At 42.8% G+C, this 18,886-nt stretch overlaps 1 protein-coding gene across 3 annotated transcripts; it reads right to left on the reverse strand.

Annotated features, from left to right (window-relative positions):
* Positions 1 to 7,143: 7,143 nt before the first annotated feature.
* Positions 7,144 to 18,315, reverse strand: PSMB2 (proteasome 20S subunit beta 2). 3 transcript variants are annotated; one of them, XM_074562746.1, is made up of 7 exons: positions 18,133 to 18,315; positions 17,071 to 17,196; positions 15,525 to 15,647; positions 14,903 to 14,973; positions 9,861 to 10,023; positions 8,299 to 8,348; positions 7,144 to 7,374 (listed from the first exon to the last, which is right to left on the reverse strand). In XM_074562746.1, exons 3-7 carry the CDS (start codon positions 15,634 to 15,636, stop codon positions 7,267 to 7,269), a joined length of 504 nt encoding a protein of 167 aa, XP_074418847.1. In that variant the 5' UTR covers positions 15,637 to 15,647; positions 17,071 to 17,196; positions 18,133 to 18,315; the 3' UTR covers positions 7,144 to 7,266. The 3 variants fall into 3 exon arrangements, with proteins under 3 accessions (XP_074418847.1, XP_074418846.1, XP_074418844.1); XM_074562745.1 differs by having other exon boundaries at positions 17,997 to 18,293; XM_074562743.1 differs by lacking the exon at positions 17,071 to 17,196.
* Positions 18,316 to 18,886: the final 571 nt, after the last annotated feature.

The following is an 18,886-nucleotide window of genomic DNA, read 5'->3' on the forward strand; positions in this document are numbered from 1 at the left end:
GCTGCCTGTTGGTTCATTGCAAGGACGCCGGCAGAAGAGCATTCAAAGGAGGGAGGCACCACACGGGGCGTTAGTGCTGCCGGGGCTGCTGGGGAGAGCGGTGGAAAGGCCAGTTTGCTCAGTTCGGACAATGAAAACAGCCTTTCTACACCCTCCTTGTAATGTGCTGCTGTTTTGACTCTTAAATGGACCCTGGCACCAGCGGGAATTGCTGCAGCCCAGGCCTCCCACTCCTGACCCATTTTCATTTCATTTCCTCTCCCCCAGCCCTGTCATACGTCAGGAGCATATTATACCTTTGAGAGTTTCCTGCTAATTTGGTCATCATAGGGAGCCTCCAGAAGAACGCAGTAATTACCACGCTACATCAGACGAGCCTTTTAGCACAGATAACTCTGACTCTGCCCCGTTCAGGAGCTCTTTGTGAGGAAGTCGGGGTTCGGCACGGTTCTCCGGAGCCAGAAGCAGCCACAGCCCAGCACGGGATGGGGACCTCATCGCCGCCTCGGGTGGCATGGCCACGCGTGCTCCAGGGAAAAAGGCAGGATTCAGGCAAACTGGGAAGCGTTCAGCTGTCCCCAGCAAAATGAGCAAGGCAAAAGTGGTAGGGAATCTGTCCATCCTATGGAGCATCTTCCATAACACTTGGAAGAAAGATGGAGAGTTTAGAGAACCTACACTATAGGTCTTACCTGGTAAAGTCTGAAGATTTTGATGAAAAGATTAAAAAAAATAAATGAACACTCCTGTTTTAAAGTATTCTTAAAAAAAGTTGTCATAGTGCCTTTGAATCTAAGGAGTAATTCAGCCGAGTGCCGCGAGGAAAAATAGCTCTGTTCAGTTCAGGGCAAAGATTTTTCCTATTAACGCCATGTGTTAATAAGCTTTTTCACAGCTTTTGAACATAAAGAACCTTTTGGTTTAGTTCTCCACAAATTTTGGAGCCAATGCGGAAACCAAAACCAAAAACGTATGGCTTTACAGCTCCTAAAAACATCAGCAGAGGTTAACCTCAAATCTTTAACCACCTTGTGTAAACATGGGAGATGAAGGCAAGCTGACCTCTGGCAGTGTTCACACCACCAGCCTTCCTGATGCTTCATCAAAGCACGGGCAATAAACACTAAGGTAAACACGAATACACGAACCCAGGAATATCTGATGTAGCAGACTAAAGCCCCAAGTCTGACGATTTGGACAGGTTTCTCGTGTCCTTCAAGTGAATATTGTAAGACAAATGAAGTTAGAAGCCAGTTTTAACTGTTTTCTTCTTGAAGGTGCCCACTCAGACCTACAGAATTTTAAGGATGATTAAAAAAAAAAGAAAAGAGAAACAGGTTTGAACCTTATCACTCTAAATGAGAGAAAATAAGAAATAACTAAGCCCTGGAGATCTTTTTATATCCTGTACTTGGCCTTGCCCGGTAACAGAAGTTTCAAAGATTCAAGAAACTGCCGTTCCAAAAAAGAAAACCACAAAGTGATCTGACGGCTTAGGAAATGTCTTCCCAATTCCCAGATGTCAGAGTCTGGTTAGGTACTTTAAAGTTTCTGATTCCCATATACTCCCACTGCAGACATTTTAATTATACAGACAAGTGCATTTTCTGCTAAACCCAGGGCCATAAAGATATCTTTCAGCCACGGCCTCAGCACACTACATGTTTGTTGGGTAGAAGCAAATGAATGTGTTATAATGTGCCACATTCCAAACCAGCCATTTCAGACTTCTCCTGATTTTTTTCTTAAGCATTTTTTTTTTCCTCCTGTGGGATCACAGAAAGTTCTTTGAAAATAGGTTCACACAGTGCTGGAGCTTTTCCTCCCCAGCATACTGCTGCTATAAAATACTGTGAGCATCTTCATTTCAAGCACGAAATACTAAACTTCAAGAGCAGTTTTGCAAGGGAAAATGGTACTATCTTAAAAAAAAAAAATAAAGATGTACTTTATCTCTGTGTTTGTTAGTGCTTGGATTAAGTAGTAGAAGATGGACTCCAGCTTCTCTTTAGTTGTTTTGGCAACTCACAAGCTATCTTAGCCTTCACTTGTGAAAACATGGATGATTATCTGTTTCATGGGACAACTGTCCAGCACTTGTGAAAAACAAAGTGTGCATCTTCCAAGGGAAGAAACAATCCGGTACCTCCTCTCTGCCACTGCTGGAGAAGGCATTAGCCCCTTCTCCGTGAGGCCGAGTCTGTGACCACCAGACGATCCCCACGGAGATGAAGAGGCCAGACACGCTGGAAGGAGGCGGCGACGTGCACGCAAGATCACTGCCCTCTGCTGAAGGGAAGAGGCTTGCGAGACGCAGAGGTTTGCGGCACAAACCACAGCTCTGGCAGCAAGGTTTGCATTTCAAAATGCAACACCTGCAAGAGGAGATGAAGCATCGCGTAAACCCAGAGCCATTGGGGCGTTGCTATAGCAGGACAGTCAATAATCCTAAAAATACACAAAATACGATGGAGCCTGCTCTGTCTTCTGTAAATCAAAGGAGATGCGCTATTTTTATGTTTGTGCACAAACGCTAGAAATATTTGATGCCATCAAGGAAGCTGCTACTAAGCAAAATGTACTTTGCCCAAACCAAAACACACTTAGTCAAGTCATCATTTCAGACTATTAGATTATCAAGGTGGCCCCACCTTGTACGGTTGCCTTAGTTAATTTATAGATCCAAACTCATACTGCATTTGCTGGCATTCAGATCTATCCACGTTTTAGTTTCACCTGCCTATAGATTTGATCAGCAGAATTTAATTTTTCACAAATCTTGATAACCTCTAATGCTTCGCTATATCACACGGGGAAAGAGAACATACTGGCAATTCTGAAACAGAGCCTTTTAAATATTCTCTCCCCTCTCACCATTCCTCAACAGCGAAGGGTTTTCTCTATTCCTTCCACAGCTGTCTTGAGTTAGATGACATGAACAAGCTTATTGGATAACCACCTAATTGCACATTAGCACAGAAACAAAACGCTTAAACTGTCACTTTACATTTTCAAGACAACTAACTTATTTTTAACATAGTCCTCAGCAAGTCAGGAGCGCACAGAGGCTCAAACCAACAGTCAAGAACATGGAAAAAAGGAGTTGCATGCTTTAATTCCAGCATTTCCATTTTGCTTTTTAAAATCTGTTAAAACAACTTGTCCATTTAGTTTGACCAGTGCTCGAATGAAAATTTCCTGTCCTTAATGACTGTTGAGGGCAGACAGGTAACAACACAGGGAAACTCTATATAAGGTTAAACCTTTACAGGAAAAGAACTAGAAATGGCTTGAAGGATAAACTTTTTATGCATAGGATAAATTTACAGACACGGTATATACAGTGCTTCACAGGTAGCAAAGTCATAGGTTTTCCCCTCCTTAGACACCAAGCTATTTTATGCAAAAGGAATATTCTGTCCCTGCTGCAGATTGGAAAATGGAATCAACCAAATCCTAAACTCTATGAACATAATCCATAATGTCAGCCCTGGCATGGGCTAGTACTTCTTGTAGGAGCCTGCTGTCAGAACTAGAGACAAGAGCAAAGGCAGACACATCCTTGGGAGAGTTTAGCCTGATCCCTCCCCTCTGCTCCTACATCTTCACCCTGAAAAGTGACAGCTCCATTTTATTGCAGTTTCTGCCAGTGACTGTTTCATCGCTGCACCACGAACAGAAGTCAAAGAGCACTGAGAATACTCTATAGGATTGCTCCAAACATGCTTTATTTCTGTATCTTGATTATTCTACTGCTGGGAAGTCTCTACAGTGGCTCACTAATTCTACAAGCTCACCTGCAGAGAGCCCTCAGCTTCACACAGAACAAGCAAGCCCTGCCCGAGGCATTTCACCCACCCACGGCTGAAGCGTCTCCTGGTGTGTTTAACTCAACAGGGTCGTCGATTTGTTGGACTGGAGAAATCTTGGGGAAACGTGTCGGTGAATCAACCTGGGGCGCTCTCCCCCGCTGTAGTTGCACATAAAAGCTGAATACAGCAATAAGGGAGGTAGTTTTTAACCTTTCAGCCTTTTCAATTTCTAACTGCATTCTAATTTCTGTGCTCGGCTGTCACTTGCCACCCCACGCAGGGAGAATCCATCACTCCAGGCAACTTCTAGCCAGCACTTTTAGGACGGCAGAACTGTCTCGACCACATTACGAACTTGTGCTAAGCACAATTATGCCAGTGGGAGCAGGAGTACTGATGACCCCCCCGTGCCAATGTTTCTAGTAGGCATGAAGGTCTAACAATGCAGATTTTCTTCCGTGAAAAGGCATAATTCATCACCAAGAAAGAGACCCATGAGCACTGCACCTACACTCACATCCTTCTTTCAGCAAAGCACTCCCAACGTACCGTGGCCGAAGGCACAGAGGATCTGTTCCCGTGTAAACCAATCTCGGAGCAAACCCCGAGCCCTTGAGGAGATGAGCCGGAGCAGTGATCTGTTCCACAGTGCTCAGGAAGAGACCAGACCATCTCTAAACAGGAAACCTAACACGAGAAAAAGTGCCTTGTTAACTCTTTAGGCCCTGAGGCTTTGGTACTAAAACATATGGTCAGAATTACCAGCCAAAGCAAAACAGCACAGCTCACTGTGCCTACAATGCCCTAGGAATACCTTACCTTGGTTTACGACATTTTTTTTTTTTATAATACAAAGAACAAAAAAAACTTATTACTAAAAGCAGTACTTTCCTGCAGTGCTCAGTTCTTTCAGAGATTTCTTACACAAGAGAGGCCTGTCGTGATAAATACAGATGCTTTTCAAATGGAAAGATGAATTCTTTCCAAAAGGGATTCCTGGATTCTGGGCAAAATATCATTTTCAAAAGCTTTAGGGCTAAACTTGGAGCAAGTATGAAGTTTTCTTCTCCTTAAGTAATGCAGATGAGAAACTTAAAACATTGATTTTTAAAACAGATTCCATATATTACTGTCAAAAATTAAACTTGAATGTTTCTGAATTTAAAAGATCAGCACTGTAGACCTTTAAAACAATCCAAAGTTACACAGCAAGCGTATTACACCTTTCCTTAAAAAGTGTAAATTCTTGGAAAGCCCTCAAAAGGATCTACTTCATTAGAGGCTGGAGTCCAATCTCATTGCAGGCCGATTCTTTTGTTCTTCTGCTTTGCAATAAAGGTCTGTATTTATTCATTCCTGGAGGTTGCTGCTCCGTTGGCTTCTGATGCAACCCCTCGTATCTTCCCCTCAATGGGGGATTCAGCCCCCGTCCCTGCCCTCGGGCAAAACATATGTTCCACTCCAACCCGAATCCAGCAAGGGTGTTTGCAAGGGAATAATTGTTTTATGTTTATTAATCACCTGCATGCAAATAGGCGCCAATAAAAACTCCAGGCGGATTCTCTGCCAGACTCACATGATCTAATAGCACCACACCCCAGTTTTGGGTTCTGGAATAACGAATACCTCCAATATTCCAGGCATTACTACTTCGATATGCAGTGACAAAAATATCACATCAGCTCAGCCACGCTGCAACGACGACTTTGAAAAGAGAGACAAGAAAGCTGCAAAAACATTCAACATCAGCGGTAAAATAAATTAGAGATGCTGCATATTAAGCTAAACAAATACATTAATGCAAGATGAAGGGGTGAGATTTCACTCGCAGAACTAGAACGCTCAGACCCTACTCATGTTAATGTGACCTGCCAAGAGAAAATAATCAGGCTGGGACTTCCTTTCTTACAGGGTAAAAGAGGTTTGAAAAGGTTTTTAAAAGAAAAAGTAAATTTCAGCAAAATGTTTCAGAGTTATATGCCATTGGCCTTAAATAAAAGCCATTGCAGCCATGGCTACAACAAAACCAGCTGATAATAAAACTCATTCTGGAAAAAATTAAACTACAAAGCACGATGGGACTTCAGTTAAAAAATGGATTTAAGTAAGAGCAGTCTTAAGAGGCGGGGTGAGTTAAGGCACTGGAGCTGCAAGTTTCTTCTGTGACATTAAGTCTCAGTCTCTAATCCAGTTCTCACACGTTCAGTAAGATGGGACAACTTGGTCTTTAAGACTGACAAATTTTTGGGGAAGAGACCAGCATTCTCAAACGCACTACCATGGCAAGACCAAAAAAGCTTTGACAAATAAAGGCAGTCAGCTACTCTGTCACTCACCTTTCCCAACCGACAGCTGAGGTGTTACGCCATGCCACGCAAGTAACACAGTCCGCACACAATCTTCTACACATCCAGCCTTCTATTGCCAAGATTCTTTTTCCAAGCTTACTCAAACATAAAATGAGCACCCAAACAGAGCACTGTACATGGGTAACTAATTCCAGGACAATTCAAGTAGGGAAGCAGTCTCAATGACAATTAATCTCCCAGGAATCACTTCTGGGCAGACCGCAAGTATCAGCCACACGATAAATATCTGAGGCTGTTCTGTGAATGGAGTTTTTACACAGAAGCATCATCTACAGCCTAGACATCAGTGATTGTTCTCAGGAAAACAAACCTCTAGCTAGTGGAGAGTAATTCAAAGATTTATGAGAAGTCCTGCACTTTTATTTCTCGTTGAACTTCACGTTCTTCTAAATATAGAGACACATGAATTAAGAAAAATCCCACAATTGATACATCGGTTTGTATTTAAAACACTTAATGTAGTTATGAGCCTACTGTGCTAGCAGAATATTCTTTCCCAGTAACAGAACCATGACCAGGTGAGTTAAAAATGACACTAGCATTTTAATATCTATTCTATTTGAAAATTTGTTCTTTCACCTTTCAATTGGATTAGACTGAAACAAAGTATAACACAAGCAAATTAGGTCTTTGAAAACTTGATTATTATTTTATAAAGCAAACCGTGGTAACATCTTTGGAAAAATAAAGTAGGTGCTGTATGTTTAGCACGAAACGCTTTCCTGGTTTTTGTTGAGCTTTAATTATGAGAGTGGATGACAGCGCATTATCAGCTAGAAAATACAGTACCAGTTTTCCCCCCACACAAGAAAACTTATGGGGGAAGTAAAAATCTCGGAAGAGGAAAGAAAGATAAGTAACCTGAATGTGCACCCATTAACGGTAAATCACGTTCCACCTTCACTGTGGAATGATTTGCTTAAATACTCTCAGGAAGGATCAGTGGAATAAAAAGATAAAACTGGCTATATAAACGTCAATCTTTATTCGATCTCCCAGTGCAGTACATGACTTGTGTGCTTCAAATGAATAGAAAAAACCAAAAGTGAACAAAAAAGAAGACTGCTGAAGAAAGACCTCAGGGGTTAGGACATTGCTTTTGCAAGGGGGATATTATCCACTTCATGGATGCCATCTTTGTCAATGAACCGGGCATTGAAAGAAGTCAGATTTAGGATGAAGCGTTTCTGAAGCTGTTCAACAAAAGACAAAAAGACAAGAGATGAGATTCATTCAAAGCTTAGACAAAAGAGAAGAGCATAATTTAAGGGATATGCTGTTGCACATCAAAATTTCCATTCTGGTTCTAGTGACCTGAAATATCAGGAACTAGAGTGGTTTTTTCACTGCTCAGGAATCAATTAGTATGAGTTTGTTCTCTGTTTTAAAACTAGCCACGTTAGACAAGCCCAGGCTAGACATGCAAAATACACAAGCCTGTTAACAAGGAAGACATTTAAGCAGGAAGAATTCTAGAGTGGGCTACAACTTAGGGCACAAATGTTTGTATTGAAAAGATACTTCAAACAGAACCTCTTTAGAGCACTTCTTCCTGATATTCCTCCAGATGTTTCTTCCCAGTTACATTCAATTCAACCTCTTAGAGACAAGGATAAAGAATATTCTCCTATAATAAAAGCCTTGGGGTCTGAAAGGTTATGTTTACGCTAAAATTGATCATCAACTTTAAGGTCAAATTTTTACCTCAGATACCAATTCACAAGCTGGAAGAGAAGTACGCTTAGAAGTATATACTAGTATAAAGTGCAATACAAGTAGCAGAAGGATGCTTGCATTCTGTTCAGAGGAAATATCAAAGGAAAGAGTCAAAGACTGTCTGTATCAATATTATGCTAAGCATGGAAGAAGCAAAAGTAAAGCAAAGCAATTAAGCTTCAAGTTTATGTTCTGGAGGACATGAACCATGCTAAGACAACGCAAGTGCCCACAAATCCTTTTCCTCAGTAGCTATTTCACATCTGGTCAATGTGCATTTATTACCCCTTCTGGCAAAGGCAGCAAAAAAATGCAACAAGAGGAACAGGAAAATATCAGTAAATGAATGCAAACAAACATTCCTTTCTCAAGATCATAAGGGCCTAAGTTTGGCAACTCACCTCCTCTAGACATTTTTTTAGGAGCTCCACAGCTTCCTCACGTGTGATACCTGAAAGAGAAAACATCCACAGATTGATTGAATTAGAGGCCATCCCTCTCAACAGAAACTTTATTAAATTTAAACAACTTTTCAGCTGAGCACCAAAACCTCTCCTTCCCAGCTCACAGAAAACACTTTCCAGATGTACTGAGGACGTCCTGCACCGAAGCGCTCACGCTGCAACAAGCCATTGAGAATCGATTTGTTACACTGAATGGGAAGCATGACGGAATTCTGCCTCCCATGGCCAGGGACTGGGCTTTGGAGAAGTCCAGCCGTCTCTCTCTCCTCGAGTTTATTACAGTTTTAAATCAGCTCCATCTGTCCACAGCCGGCTGCAAGTCAGTGACAGTAGGCGGGGATTGGTTTTAGTGCTACGTTCCCTGCTGGGTATTAGTTTTAATAATGGGAAAGGCACGTGTGTGATGCCCCTGCTATTCTCACACATTAGGATAAAATCCAGCACTCCATTGAGATGGCAAGCCGTGACAACGTATTGTAGCTCACTATTCTTCCTCTTTTCACAAGGAATGATGAAAACAGACCAGTATCATTTTCAAGGGACATGACTAGAAGACTAAGCATCTCGTATCTCACAAAACTTGTTTCCAGAGTTTGTTCCAGACCTGCATCCCCTGTTCAGGCAGAAGTCTCACTAGAATAAAATTGTGCGTTTATAGCTACATTTCTTGCAGGAGACAGACAAAAGGATTACTAAGCTAACATCTCTGCTATGAGATTAAACTCAGCTTTGCGCACAGCAATAAAGCAGTTTTGTAGCTAAAGCCAACGATATCAGACTAACAATATTCCAAGCTTTGTACATTTCCTCATCTGTAAAGTGGGGATGGGGCCATGTTTACTCCTTGGCAGTGCAAGAACTCGTTTATGATTCTAAAATTAAAACTTTAGACAGGTAGAGACGTACACAAGAATTATGCTCAAGAGCTACCACATGCATAAAACTGTAAACCAAACCAACCAATCTTCATCACTACCACTTCGGAGTACTGAAGATAATCTTGCTAGGAATATCTTTTCACTTGTATGTTTTTAATATATCACCCACAATGCCAATCCAAGATATGGAGCAATGGGATCTGGAACTGCCCTCTAAGGATTGATACTCTGGGAAAACGTACATGTCATAGCCAACAGGCAAGCAAGTAGAAGATAAAGTTATCAAAGTGTTATTTATTAAAAACAGACTACTAGCAGCTAATGGTCCAGGAAAGTCTAGTCATGTTTTGGAATAAATTGAAACTTCCTTCACTTATGGTCTGTTATGCTTCAAACAGGAAAACACTTTAAGGAATTGACTAGTTTCACATTACCGTTTCAGCAAAAACAGAAGGCAATCTTTAAAGCTACACTTATTCTAACAAAAAGTCACATTCAAATCTGTAGCATCGCAGCAATTGCACTAGTCCATCTGAGTCAGCAAATGTCAATCTCTCAGTTTAAGCCTTTAATTTATTAATCAGCAACAGGCGAATTTTCTTCTCCATAGACTTCACTTACTTGGTTTGTAATAGCGGTCAAGGATGCTGAGGGTGAGGAATGCACCGTATCCGTGTGCTGCAAAGGGAGCTTTAGCCAGAGCCGCAAGGTAATCCATGTAATAAAGGGCAGGACCTTCGTGGTCATCATAGCCAGCCAGGAGCAGGTTCACGTGGTAAGGGGTCTGCAGAGAAAAAGGATGTTTTCACTGAAACAGCCACACCCGAATCTTCGAATCTCAATTCCCCGTGCCACCTACAGAACAGCAACATACTTGGTTTCACAATTCTTTGCCATAAACGCTACTAGCAACAACATCAGTACTGTCTGCAAGAGATTATGCATCTCAAGCTAAAAAAGATTAGGTCTCTTCATCACATGGAATGCAAAGGCAAATAAAGCCATAAAACTCTGATTCTCCTGAGAATTACTGTTTGGCCTTGTTTTTTTAAAAAAAAAGCTCTCGTGGCACATTCAAACTTCAGAAAACTTTAATTATGTTTTCACACCAGATTCTTTCATCTCACCATATTGTGGATCTTTACTTCAAGATGCAAGCACACTGTGAACATTTTGCAGTTTGTAAGGACCTCTTTGTTAATTTACCATGCTCTTTTCTCAGTCACGCTACTGCTAACCATAGACCATTTTAGCATATGAAAGTTTACATACACTGCAAACAGTTATATACGGTGTTACGCTGTCTTGTTAATTGATAGTTTGATTTTTATTGCACATACCAAGTTTAATCTTTAATATTAGGCTAACTTGACCAAGTGAATGAAGATCATCTAAGGAATCCATTTATTTCTATCCAAAATTAAGACACTGCAACATCTGCGGCTTTTGTCTTTGGTTGGAAACAGTTTTCTTAAACTAGAACTTTAGTCTGCTTTAGCTGCTGTCTCCTCTGATTCTTGTTTATGACTTCAGCAGGAACCTATCCAATAAGACTGAGAAACATCAACATCTTATCCAGAAATACAATGCAACTGCATTAACGTAACCATGCCTTTTTATTGTGCTGTACTTGCAAGTTTAGCAATTCCTTTGCCGTTTCCTTCGTGGTTTAGGCTTAGTGTGTTCCACCATCATGAATAAAGCAGATGTCCCTATACATCTTCTTCCAAGATGTGTACTTCATAAGTCCATGAAACAGGCATGCACTGTATTATTTTTAAATATAGGCTGAGAAGAAAATTTGGTAATTTTATATATTTTTTTTAAGACTGCTTTTATATCCTTCCAGTATTTCCACATTTATATAATGTTTCTTATTAATCATACGAAGAAGGTACCTCTTAAAATGTTGGAAAGTCTAGATCAACACAGCAAAAAAAATGGGAAAAAACCCGATGATGCAACTAACAATAGATTGGAACAAGCAAACACATTACCACAGGAAAAACTTCATTTTGATAATAAGCACAGTGAATTTGCACTCAAAAAAATATTACAGGATACTATATTTTCACTTCCACCAAACAGGTAGAAAGAAGAAATCAGGTTACAGTTATATATCAAACACTAAATTGTGTGATTTAATCTTCAAAGCATTCAAAAATATTTGGAACCAAGTTACCAAGCAGCTGTATTCGTTTAATTAGTCTGTATTTCATCATTTATTTATTCTGAAACATCACACAAGTTGATATTTAACAGCCATGACACAAGATCACTCAAATTATTGTGTGACTTTGAATTACCAACATTGGCATATGCGAGATAGTCAACCATAAATAAATGGTGTTATACAGACTGAAACAAATCTGTAAGCTGTGTTTCAGCTGTAAGTTCTCCTGCTAATGGTGTATTAGACATCTTCTTAAAACTCAAACGTAAAAAAGTGTGTCCCCCAGGCCTTGCGATTATTCAAGAGAGGTAGGATTTAAACATCAGAAAATATACATCATCTATTTACTAGTCAGTGATTACAAATGAAATTTGCAGACAGCACCTCTTAGTGCTGCCTTAGTGGGACTAACACCTCCATGCTGGGACTGGCATTCCTTCTGTGCATTCCAACAGCAGCCTTGGCTTTTGTAACCAAATCCACGCCAACAGTTCTAAACTCTTCAGAAGCTTGGTGCAATTAAAGGGCTACCAAATGAGTGGACGACTAACACTCCAGGATAGATTATCTTTTTTTTTTTTTTTCCCCAAAACTTAACCTTGCTATTAGAGGCACTATTTCTTATCCCAAGTAGCTTTGCACTTTATGCTGTTTGATTTAAAATAACCACAGCAATTAAGAGATGTGTGAAATTCTTCAAAATTTACAGCTGAAGAGAACAGTTGTGATAAATACACCAAACCAACAAGCTCAGCAGTGGGAGGCCGGGCGGTGACAAGCAGCGGTGTGACATCTGGCGGAAGCCACAGTCACAGCAAGGGGGGAAAGGTGGGCGTGAGGAAGCATCCTGCCAAGCGTGGACAAGGGGAGAGGAACTGACAGTCTTCCTTTGGACTCAGGCCAGACCCTGTCACCTATAATTAAACATAGCATCACAACAAGAAACTGAACTTCATCGGGTTTGGAGGGGCAGGGTGGGTATTTTTCCTGATCCCCACCACCAGGCAACCTCAATAGTATGTTAAACATATTCAACTCAGCCCTTGATTCAGCAGGTGAAGGTGCTGCGGTGGGTAACAGCGGAAGAGGAACTACTGCCCTGCTCAACTATGTGAAAGCCCCTTGGCCCCAAACGCAGTTTCTAGGTTTGCCTCAATTGCAACATAGAAATGGAAATCAAGGAAGATTCTTCTCAGATCCTATGCTGGAGTATAAAACCCATGTTTTAAAAAGAGAAATGTCATGAAAAAACACATGTTAACTATTCAGTAAAAGAAGAGAGCACAGTTATGAAACGGCCTTAAGTTACAAGCCCAGTGTATACACTTGATACGTTCTACCAAAAGAACTTCAAGGTGCTGCCTTACAAGGGCAATCCCCAAGACATCGGGAACTTGGCCTACACAAGCCACAAGGTTCATAAATTAAATCGAACTAGATAACATAGGGAGGAATCCAGATGGTGATTAACAATGCAGAACAAGCTCTATGTTGGGCTGGGACTCAAAAACAGTATAATGTCTGAAAAACTACTGTTTCAGTGTTTGTTGCTCCCCTTTACGTATCTTCTAATGCTCCATAACAGAAATGGCTTCACATAGTAAATGGCAATACAGCAACAAACTACCATTACCCCACCAAACTATTTACTTCTAAACTATTTCCCTGCTCCTAACAGGAGGTGGTGGCATGTTTTACCTTTTCATCATCCACATAATTAAAGTAGTAGCCTCCAGGAATCCTAAATGCAATTTAAATAGATACAGAGAGCTAGTGTTAACCCTTCTGGTATCCCACAAATTACGAGGAAAATGTAACAAAATTCACAGGAAAAAAATTCTGACGGCGAGGTTTGTAGCATCAAGTTCCAAATCCCACAAACAAATCATTAAGTGCTATGTTCAAAGAAAAAGAGTTCTCCCTCCAGTATAGAGATCACTGTAGTGTGACAGTAGTGTCAGAGTGCGCCGCTTGCTCCAGGGCACTGCCATCTGCAACAGCACAACATTTTGTCTCCGGTAAATAAACACATCTGCTTTTGCCAGTGTCCTCCCCACTGTGCTGCCCATCTGGAGCAGGTGAGCTGGAAGACAGGCGTGGGCTCAGGAAGGAGGGGAGACACGGGGAGGATCAGGCCTCAGGGGACGTGGCACAGAGAAAGATGACAGTGCCACATCCTGCTGGCCAAGTTCACCAAAAAGCCTCTCAAATCACTCCTGTTAGTGGTACTTTAAATTGTATGTAAGAAATGGCTGCTTCTGCTTTAGTGGGCAGGACATTTCAGTGTCAGCCTCACCTACACCATCTGTGCAGGTCAGATGCCCTTGAGAGAAGCCACCAGCCTCAGGCAGCTGACAGTCATCTGGGCCAGGCACAAAGCAGCACTGCTCCTCCACATCAACTCAAAAACTGCACAGAGTTCCACAAAACACACACACACCTTCCAAATCACATCTGAGCAAAAGCTAAAGCAAGCAGCATCACTGCCAACCATCATCTACCAACCATGCTTAATCCATGTGTTTGGCTGAAGTCATTTAAACCACAAGAGTAGCATTTCATGTATGAGACTGAGACAAGACACTGCACTGAGCTCTAGTGACTCGTTCTAACTTCAGTACCTTGAAAACTTGCTACCTTCAGCTGTCATCCATATCAGAAACGAAAAGAGTGATCTTAGGCTGTTTCTGTGGGTAAGTTCTTGAAGAAGACTCTGGACCTCACTCCACACGTGTATAATTCTCAACAACACAGCTCTAATGTTAATACTGGCCTTTATTTGCTTTTGTAAAACATCATTTCAGTCCTCGGCAGTATGCTGTTAATTTACCCCATGCCCTATTCCTGACAGAGTTGTTCAACTTCATTCTCAACATCCTATTTAATTTTTTTTCAAATAGCGTGTTGAGAAGAATGCTAATGAAATGTTTCCCAACCTTGGATCTTTAAAAGTCTGTTTGTCTCTTCATGACATCTTTTCATACCGTGAAAAGATTACCATGAGAAAAATCAGTAATTGCAGTTTAGTAACTTGAAAATACAGCTCCAACTTGGATTTGATATTTACTGAAAGCCTCATGTTGCTGTTTACAAAAGGGACTTGTTTTGCTAAGTACATCAAACAGCTTTGCTCTATTAAATCATTTTCCAAGAAGATTAAACGGATTCAGTGCATTTGCATGAAAACTGACAACCTTATCTCAATGTTAAAGAGGCTTAATTCACTTAGCTGTCTGCAGTGTTTATGACAAAATGTTTATTGGGCCCAAGGCTGGAATTTTAAGCCTATAGTTGTATCAGTTATTGATAAGTGATGTGATAAGTTTTTTAAATAAGCAAATCAAGTTATTTTTTAATAAAACATCCTTTCAGCAAAGTGAATTCATCACTAAAGACAGAAGCCACCACACCTTTTTCATCAGACTCCATTACTTAAAAATGGAAATTTTCCCCTGTAAGCCTTTGCCAAAATCTTTCAGCTGTTACTCACTCGACTCCGAAGATAGTCAGCTAGGTTTCGCCGCGTAAAGTTTGCAGCTGCAGTAGGAGACAATTCATAACCTGGAGAAGAAATATGTGTATTTGATAACAGTGCATATCTATATTCTCTTTTCACTTCCTGACTTCCCATTCCTATTTTGAAATAACGATATATTCTCCAATGACAAAGTGTCATTCATCTAATTCCAGTTTATTCTAAAAGCTACAAGCATAAAATGGGCCCTCATACCTGTACAGACCATTAAAATACATAGCTTCAAAAAATTACAATACTATGGACACGTGGCCTGCATTTTTCAGTACAGTGCATCAGGAAGTGATAACAGTTGCCCTGCAATGGACATATTAAAAGAAATATTGTACCAACAAATCTGTTATGTCATTTATATTATAAATAGGGTAGCTGGGCTTTGGAGAAACCTCTAGGTTTATACTATATAATCCAATCTCATTTCTTCATCCCTCCTTAACTATTACCTTTGCCTGAAACTAAAAATGCAGATATCCTTAAAGATAGAGAAGCTTTGAGAACTTTCCACCAACATTCAACTGTTAACTACACTTATTAACTCTGCTTCCAAACCGTCAGTGAGTACCTGTTCTTCACTCACCATTTCTCATTTTGTAGAGCTGAACATTTTTCTGGATGTATTCTGCAAACTGTACAGTGTCTCCAGCCTCCCCAACACACAGGAGTAAGATCTTTTCACTCATCTTAAACATTTTATCATGGTCTAGGCAAAGAAAAATAACATTAAGAGCCATGGTCACGAGAAAGAATAAATTATTTTGCCAATGTCATAACACATCATGATCTTTCATAAGCAACACGTAAGAGACTTGCATAACTACATTATGACCTGGAGCACTACCAAGAAAGTCTTCCTGAGCAAACCCTAACATTCAGTGTCTCACAGTTGGTGGCACAATACACAAGACTTGTTAAACACATCACCAGGAGAAACAAAGCCAAAATGCACGAAGTGCTCCCTTCAGGAAGGGAGGCATTTCAGAAATACATGATCTTTCCGATACAGAAACAGACTAAAACTTCACACAGAATATTGTGTTCTGACAAACTTCAACATTATGCCTGGTGCTTCCTTGGTTCAGGAATAAGAATTTTACTCAGTGACCATTCTACTTTATCTAAATATATGACATCAGAAGCAAATCCTTTAGTATAAGCTGAAACATCAACGCATTGAACAAAAGCAATCTTAGGAAATCCAGAAACAAATTCCATGCCAAGTGATGCTCCTCTTCCTGATATCCAGGACTGTCTCAAAAAATAGCAATCTAGACAAGCGAGACTTTCAGAAACAGGTTTTTGCTTGTCATTATTTTTTGTAAAAAAATTGAACCTTTAAGTATTGATTATAAATTATAAAACAGCCCACTGATATACATGGAAATTAATTAACAATAAGCTATACTTTTACTCATAATTGCAGTTTTAAAAACTTGCCTCTGTGTATTTCAGGGAATTCAAGTTGTCATGATAACACTGCAGACAATTCTGTGCACAGTCTAACGCTGCACTCTCATCTAATCAGAGCAGGCTGGCACTTAGATATTGGAGACAGAAAAACTCAAGTAGCTGTTGGTGTGAAAGGAAAGCCACTTCTCTATACTGAAGGTAGGTTTACAGAACACTAAATCTCCACCTCAGAACTTTGTTTTCAGTTTACTAAATGCTGCTGAATAATCTCGGCTTCAAGACAGGTATGAAGTGTCACAATCCCTTAATATGATTTCAAGAGTTATTAAAGTACCTAAGAGCTCCCCAGAAGCTGCGTGTCTTGAAAGCTCAGGAAAGGCCATGGACACTGATCAGCCCTTGCAATTGACTTACAAACTAAAGCAAGTATTAGTAAATGCCAACACTCTAAACAAATACCTGAAATTTGTTTCCCCCCCCAGATGTTTTACCAAATAAAGAAATCCAAAACGTAGTACAGTTTGCCTTACATGGCTTGTGTTATGAATTTCACTGATGCTTTTCCTTTCAGTATTCCCTTTTTTCCATTAATTACATTTATCAGTGAATTAGACACAACCAAGCATTTAACCTCACTCCCTGTTATCCCTGTGCAGTTTTTAACACAACTATCCTGCGGTACAGAGCAAGGTTTGGGTTAACAAGTCAAGGCTTACCTGAACAGGTAAGTTAACATGACAACCCAACACAGTGCAGTCATACGGGCTCAGGCTTGGAAACTTGATCAACCAGCCCTTTGAGACCTAGGCTCACTCTGAGTGACAGAGATCGGCCCGCAGTTCCTACAATAAATCACAGAATGGTTTGGGTTGGAAGGGACCTTAAAGATCATCTCGTTCCACCCCCCTGCCCTGAGCAGGGACACCTCCCACCAGCCCAGGTTGCTCCAAGCCCCGTCCAACCTGGCCTTGAACCCCTCCAGGGATGGGGCAGCCACAGCTTCTCTGGGCAACCTGGGCCAGGGGCTCACCGCCCTCACAGAAAAGAATTTCTTCCCGATATCTCATCTAAATCTCCCCTCTTCCTATTTGAAGCCATTACCTCTCATCCTATCTCTACATGCCCTTGTAAAAAGTCCTCCCCAGCTTTCCTGGAGCCCCTTTCGGGACTGGAAGGTCGAAGGTCTCCCCGGAGCCTTCTCTTCTCCAGGCTGAACACCCCCAGCTCTCTCAGCCTGTCCTCACAGCAGAGGGGCTCCAGCTCTCCCAGCATCTCCGTGGCCTCCTCTAGCCCTGCTCCATCAGCTCCGTGTCCTTCTGCTGTTGGTAGCCCCAGAGCCGGAGGCAGCACTGCAAGGGGGTCTCCCCAGACCAGAGCAGAGGAACAGAATCCACCCCCCTCACCCTGCTGGGGATGCAACCCAGGGTACGAGTGGCTTTGCCGGCTCAAATTGAGCTTCTCATCCACCAACACCCCCAAGTCCTCCTCCTCAGGGCCATTCTCCATCCAGTAGATCCATGAATAAAACCCAAACACTCAGCAGCCTCCACCTTCACCCACACCTGCCCATTCCAGCAGCGCTTCCTCAGCCGCAGCCAACGCCAGAGGCTCAGAGCTGCCTGACCGCACACAGGGAGCTCACCCCTTGTCGCTTCCTCATGACCGGAGCCCGGGGGCACCCTGCCCGCCCAGGGCCGGCCGGGGCTCCCCGCCGGGCCTGCCCCGCGGGAGGGCAGAGCTCACAGGGCCTCTCGCTCCGCGCGGGCCTCGCCTCTCACCGTGCTTCATCTGGACGATGCTGGAGGCCGCCACCGTGTCGGCGGCCACCAGGACGTAGTCGGGGCCCTGGATGCCGATCAGGTACTCCATGGCCGCCCGCGCGCCGCCGTCCCCTCAGGCCGCGCCGTGACACAGCGAAGCGCCGCCGCCCCGCCCGCTCGCGCGCGCGCAGGCGCCGGCGCGCAGCGATGACGTCAGCGATCGCGAGAGCCGCCGGGGCCGCGGTCACGTGGGGCGGCGGCAGCGCGGGCAGCGCGCGGCAGCCTGGGGCGATGGCGGTGGCCGGGCGGGCGCTGCTCCCCCCGTTTTATATTCCCCGTCCCTTCGCCGCTTACGGCACTGGCCCCAGCGAGCCGGGGGGCGGCCCCGGGAAGGGCCTGGGGATGGCGTGAGGCGCTGGGTGGGCTGTGGGCTTCCCGCCCGCTCCTCACGGAGCCCCGTCCCGCGGGGATCGGCCCGTCCTGCGGGTGAGCGGCCGATGTGCTCGCGCAGCGCTCTGCCTTAGGCCGGCGCAGTCACAGAATCCCAGACTGGCAGGGGCTGGAAGGGCCCTCTGGAGATCATCCCGTCCCACCCCCTGCCAGAGCAGGGTCACCCAGAGCAGGTGGCACAGGAACGCCTCCAGGCGGGGTTGGGATGTCTCCAGAGACGGAGACTCCCCCACCTCTCTGGGCAGCCTGTGCCAGGGCTCTGCCACCCTCACAGCAAAGAAGTTCCTCCTCGTGTTGAGGTGGAACTTCCCATGTTCAAGTT

The sequence above is a fragment of the Larus michahellis genome, chromosome 19 (genome assembly GCF_964199755.1).
Source record: "Larus michahellis chromosome 19, bLarMic1.1, whole genome shotgun sequence".
NCBI lineage: Eukaryota > Metazoa > Chordata > Aves > Charadriiformes > Laridae > Larus > Larus michahellis.

What these genes read in the sequence shown, in the direction of transcription:
- PSMB2 (XM_074562743.1), bottom strand. Translation starts at nt 18,223, where the DNA reads ATGGAGTACCTGATCGGCATCCAGGGCCCCGACTACGTCCTGGTGGCC. An exon ending in GCTCTACAAAATGAGAAATG is followed by an intron (nt 14,974 to 15,524) that starts GTGAGTGAAGAA and finishes TTTCTTCTCCAG; the next exon opens with GTTATGAATTGTCTCCTACT. An exon ending in TGACCGCTATTACAAACCAA is followed by an intron (nt 8,349 to 9,860) that starts GTAAGTGAAGTC and finishes TTTCTCTTTCAG; the next exon opens with GTATCACACGTGAGGAAGCT.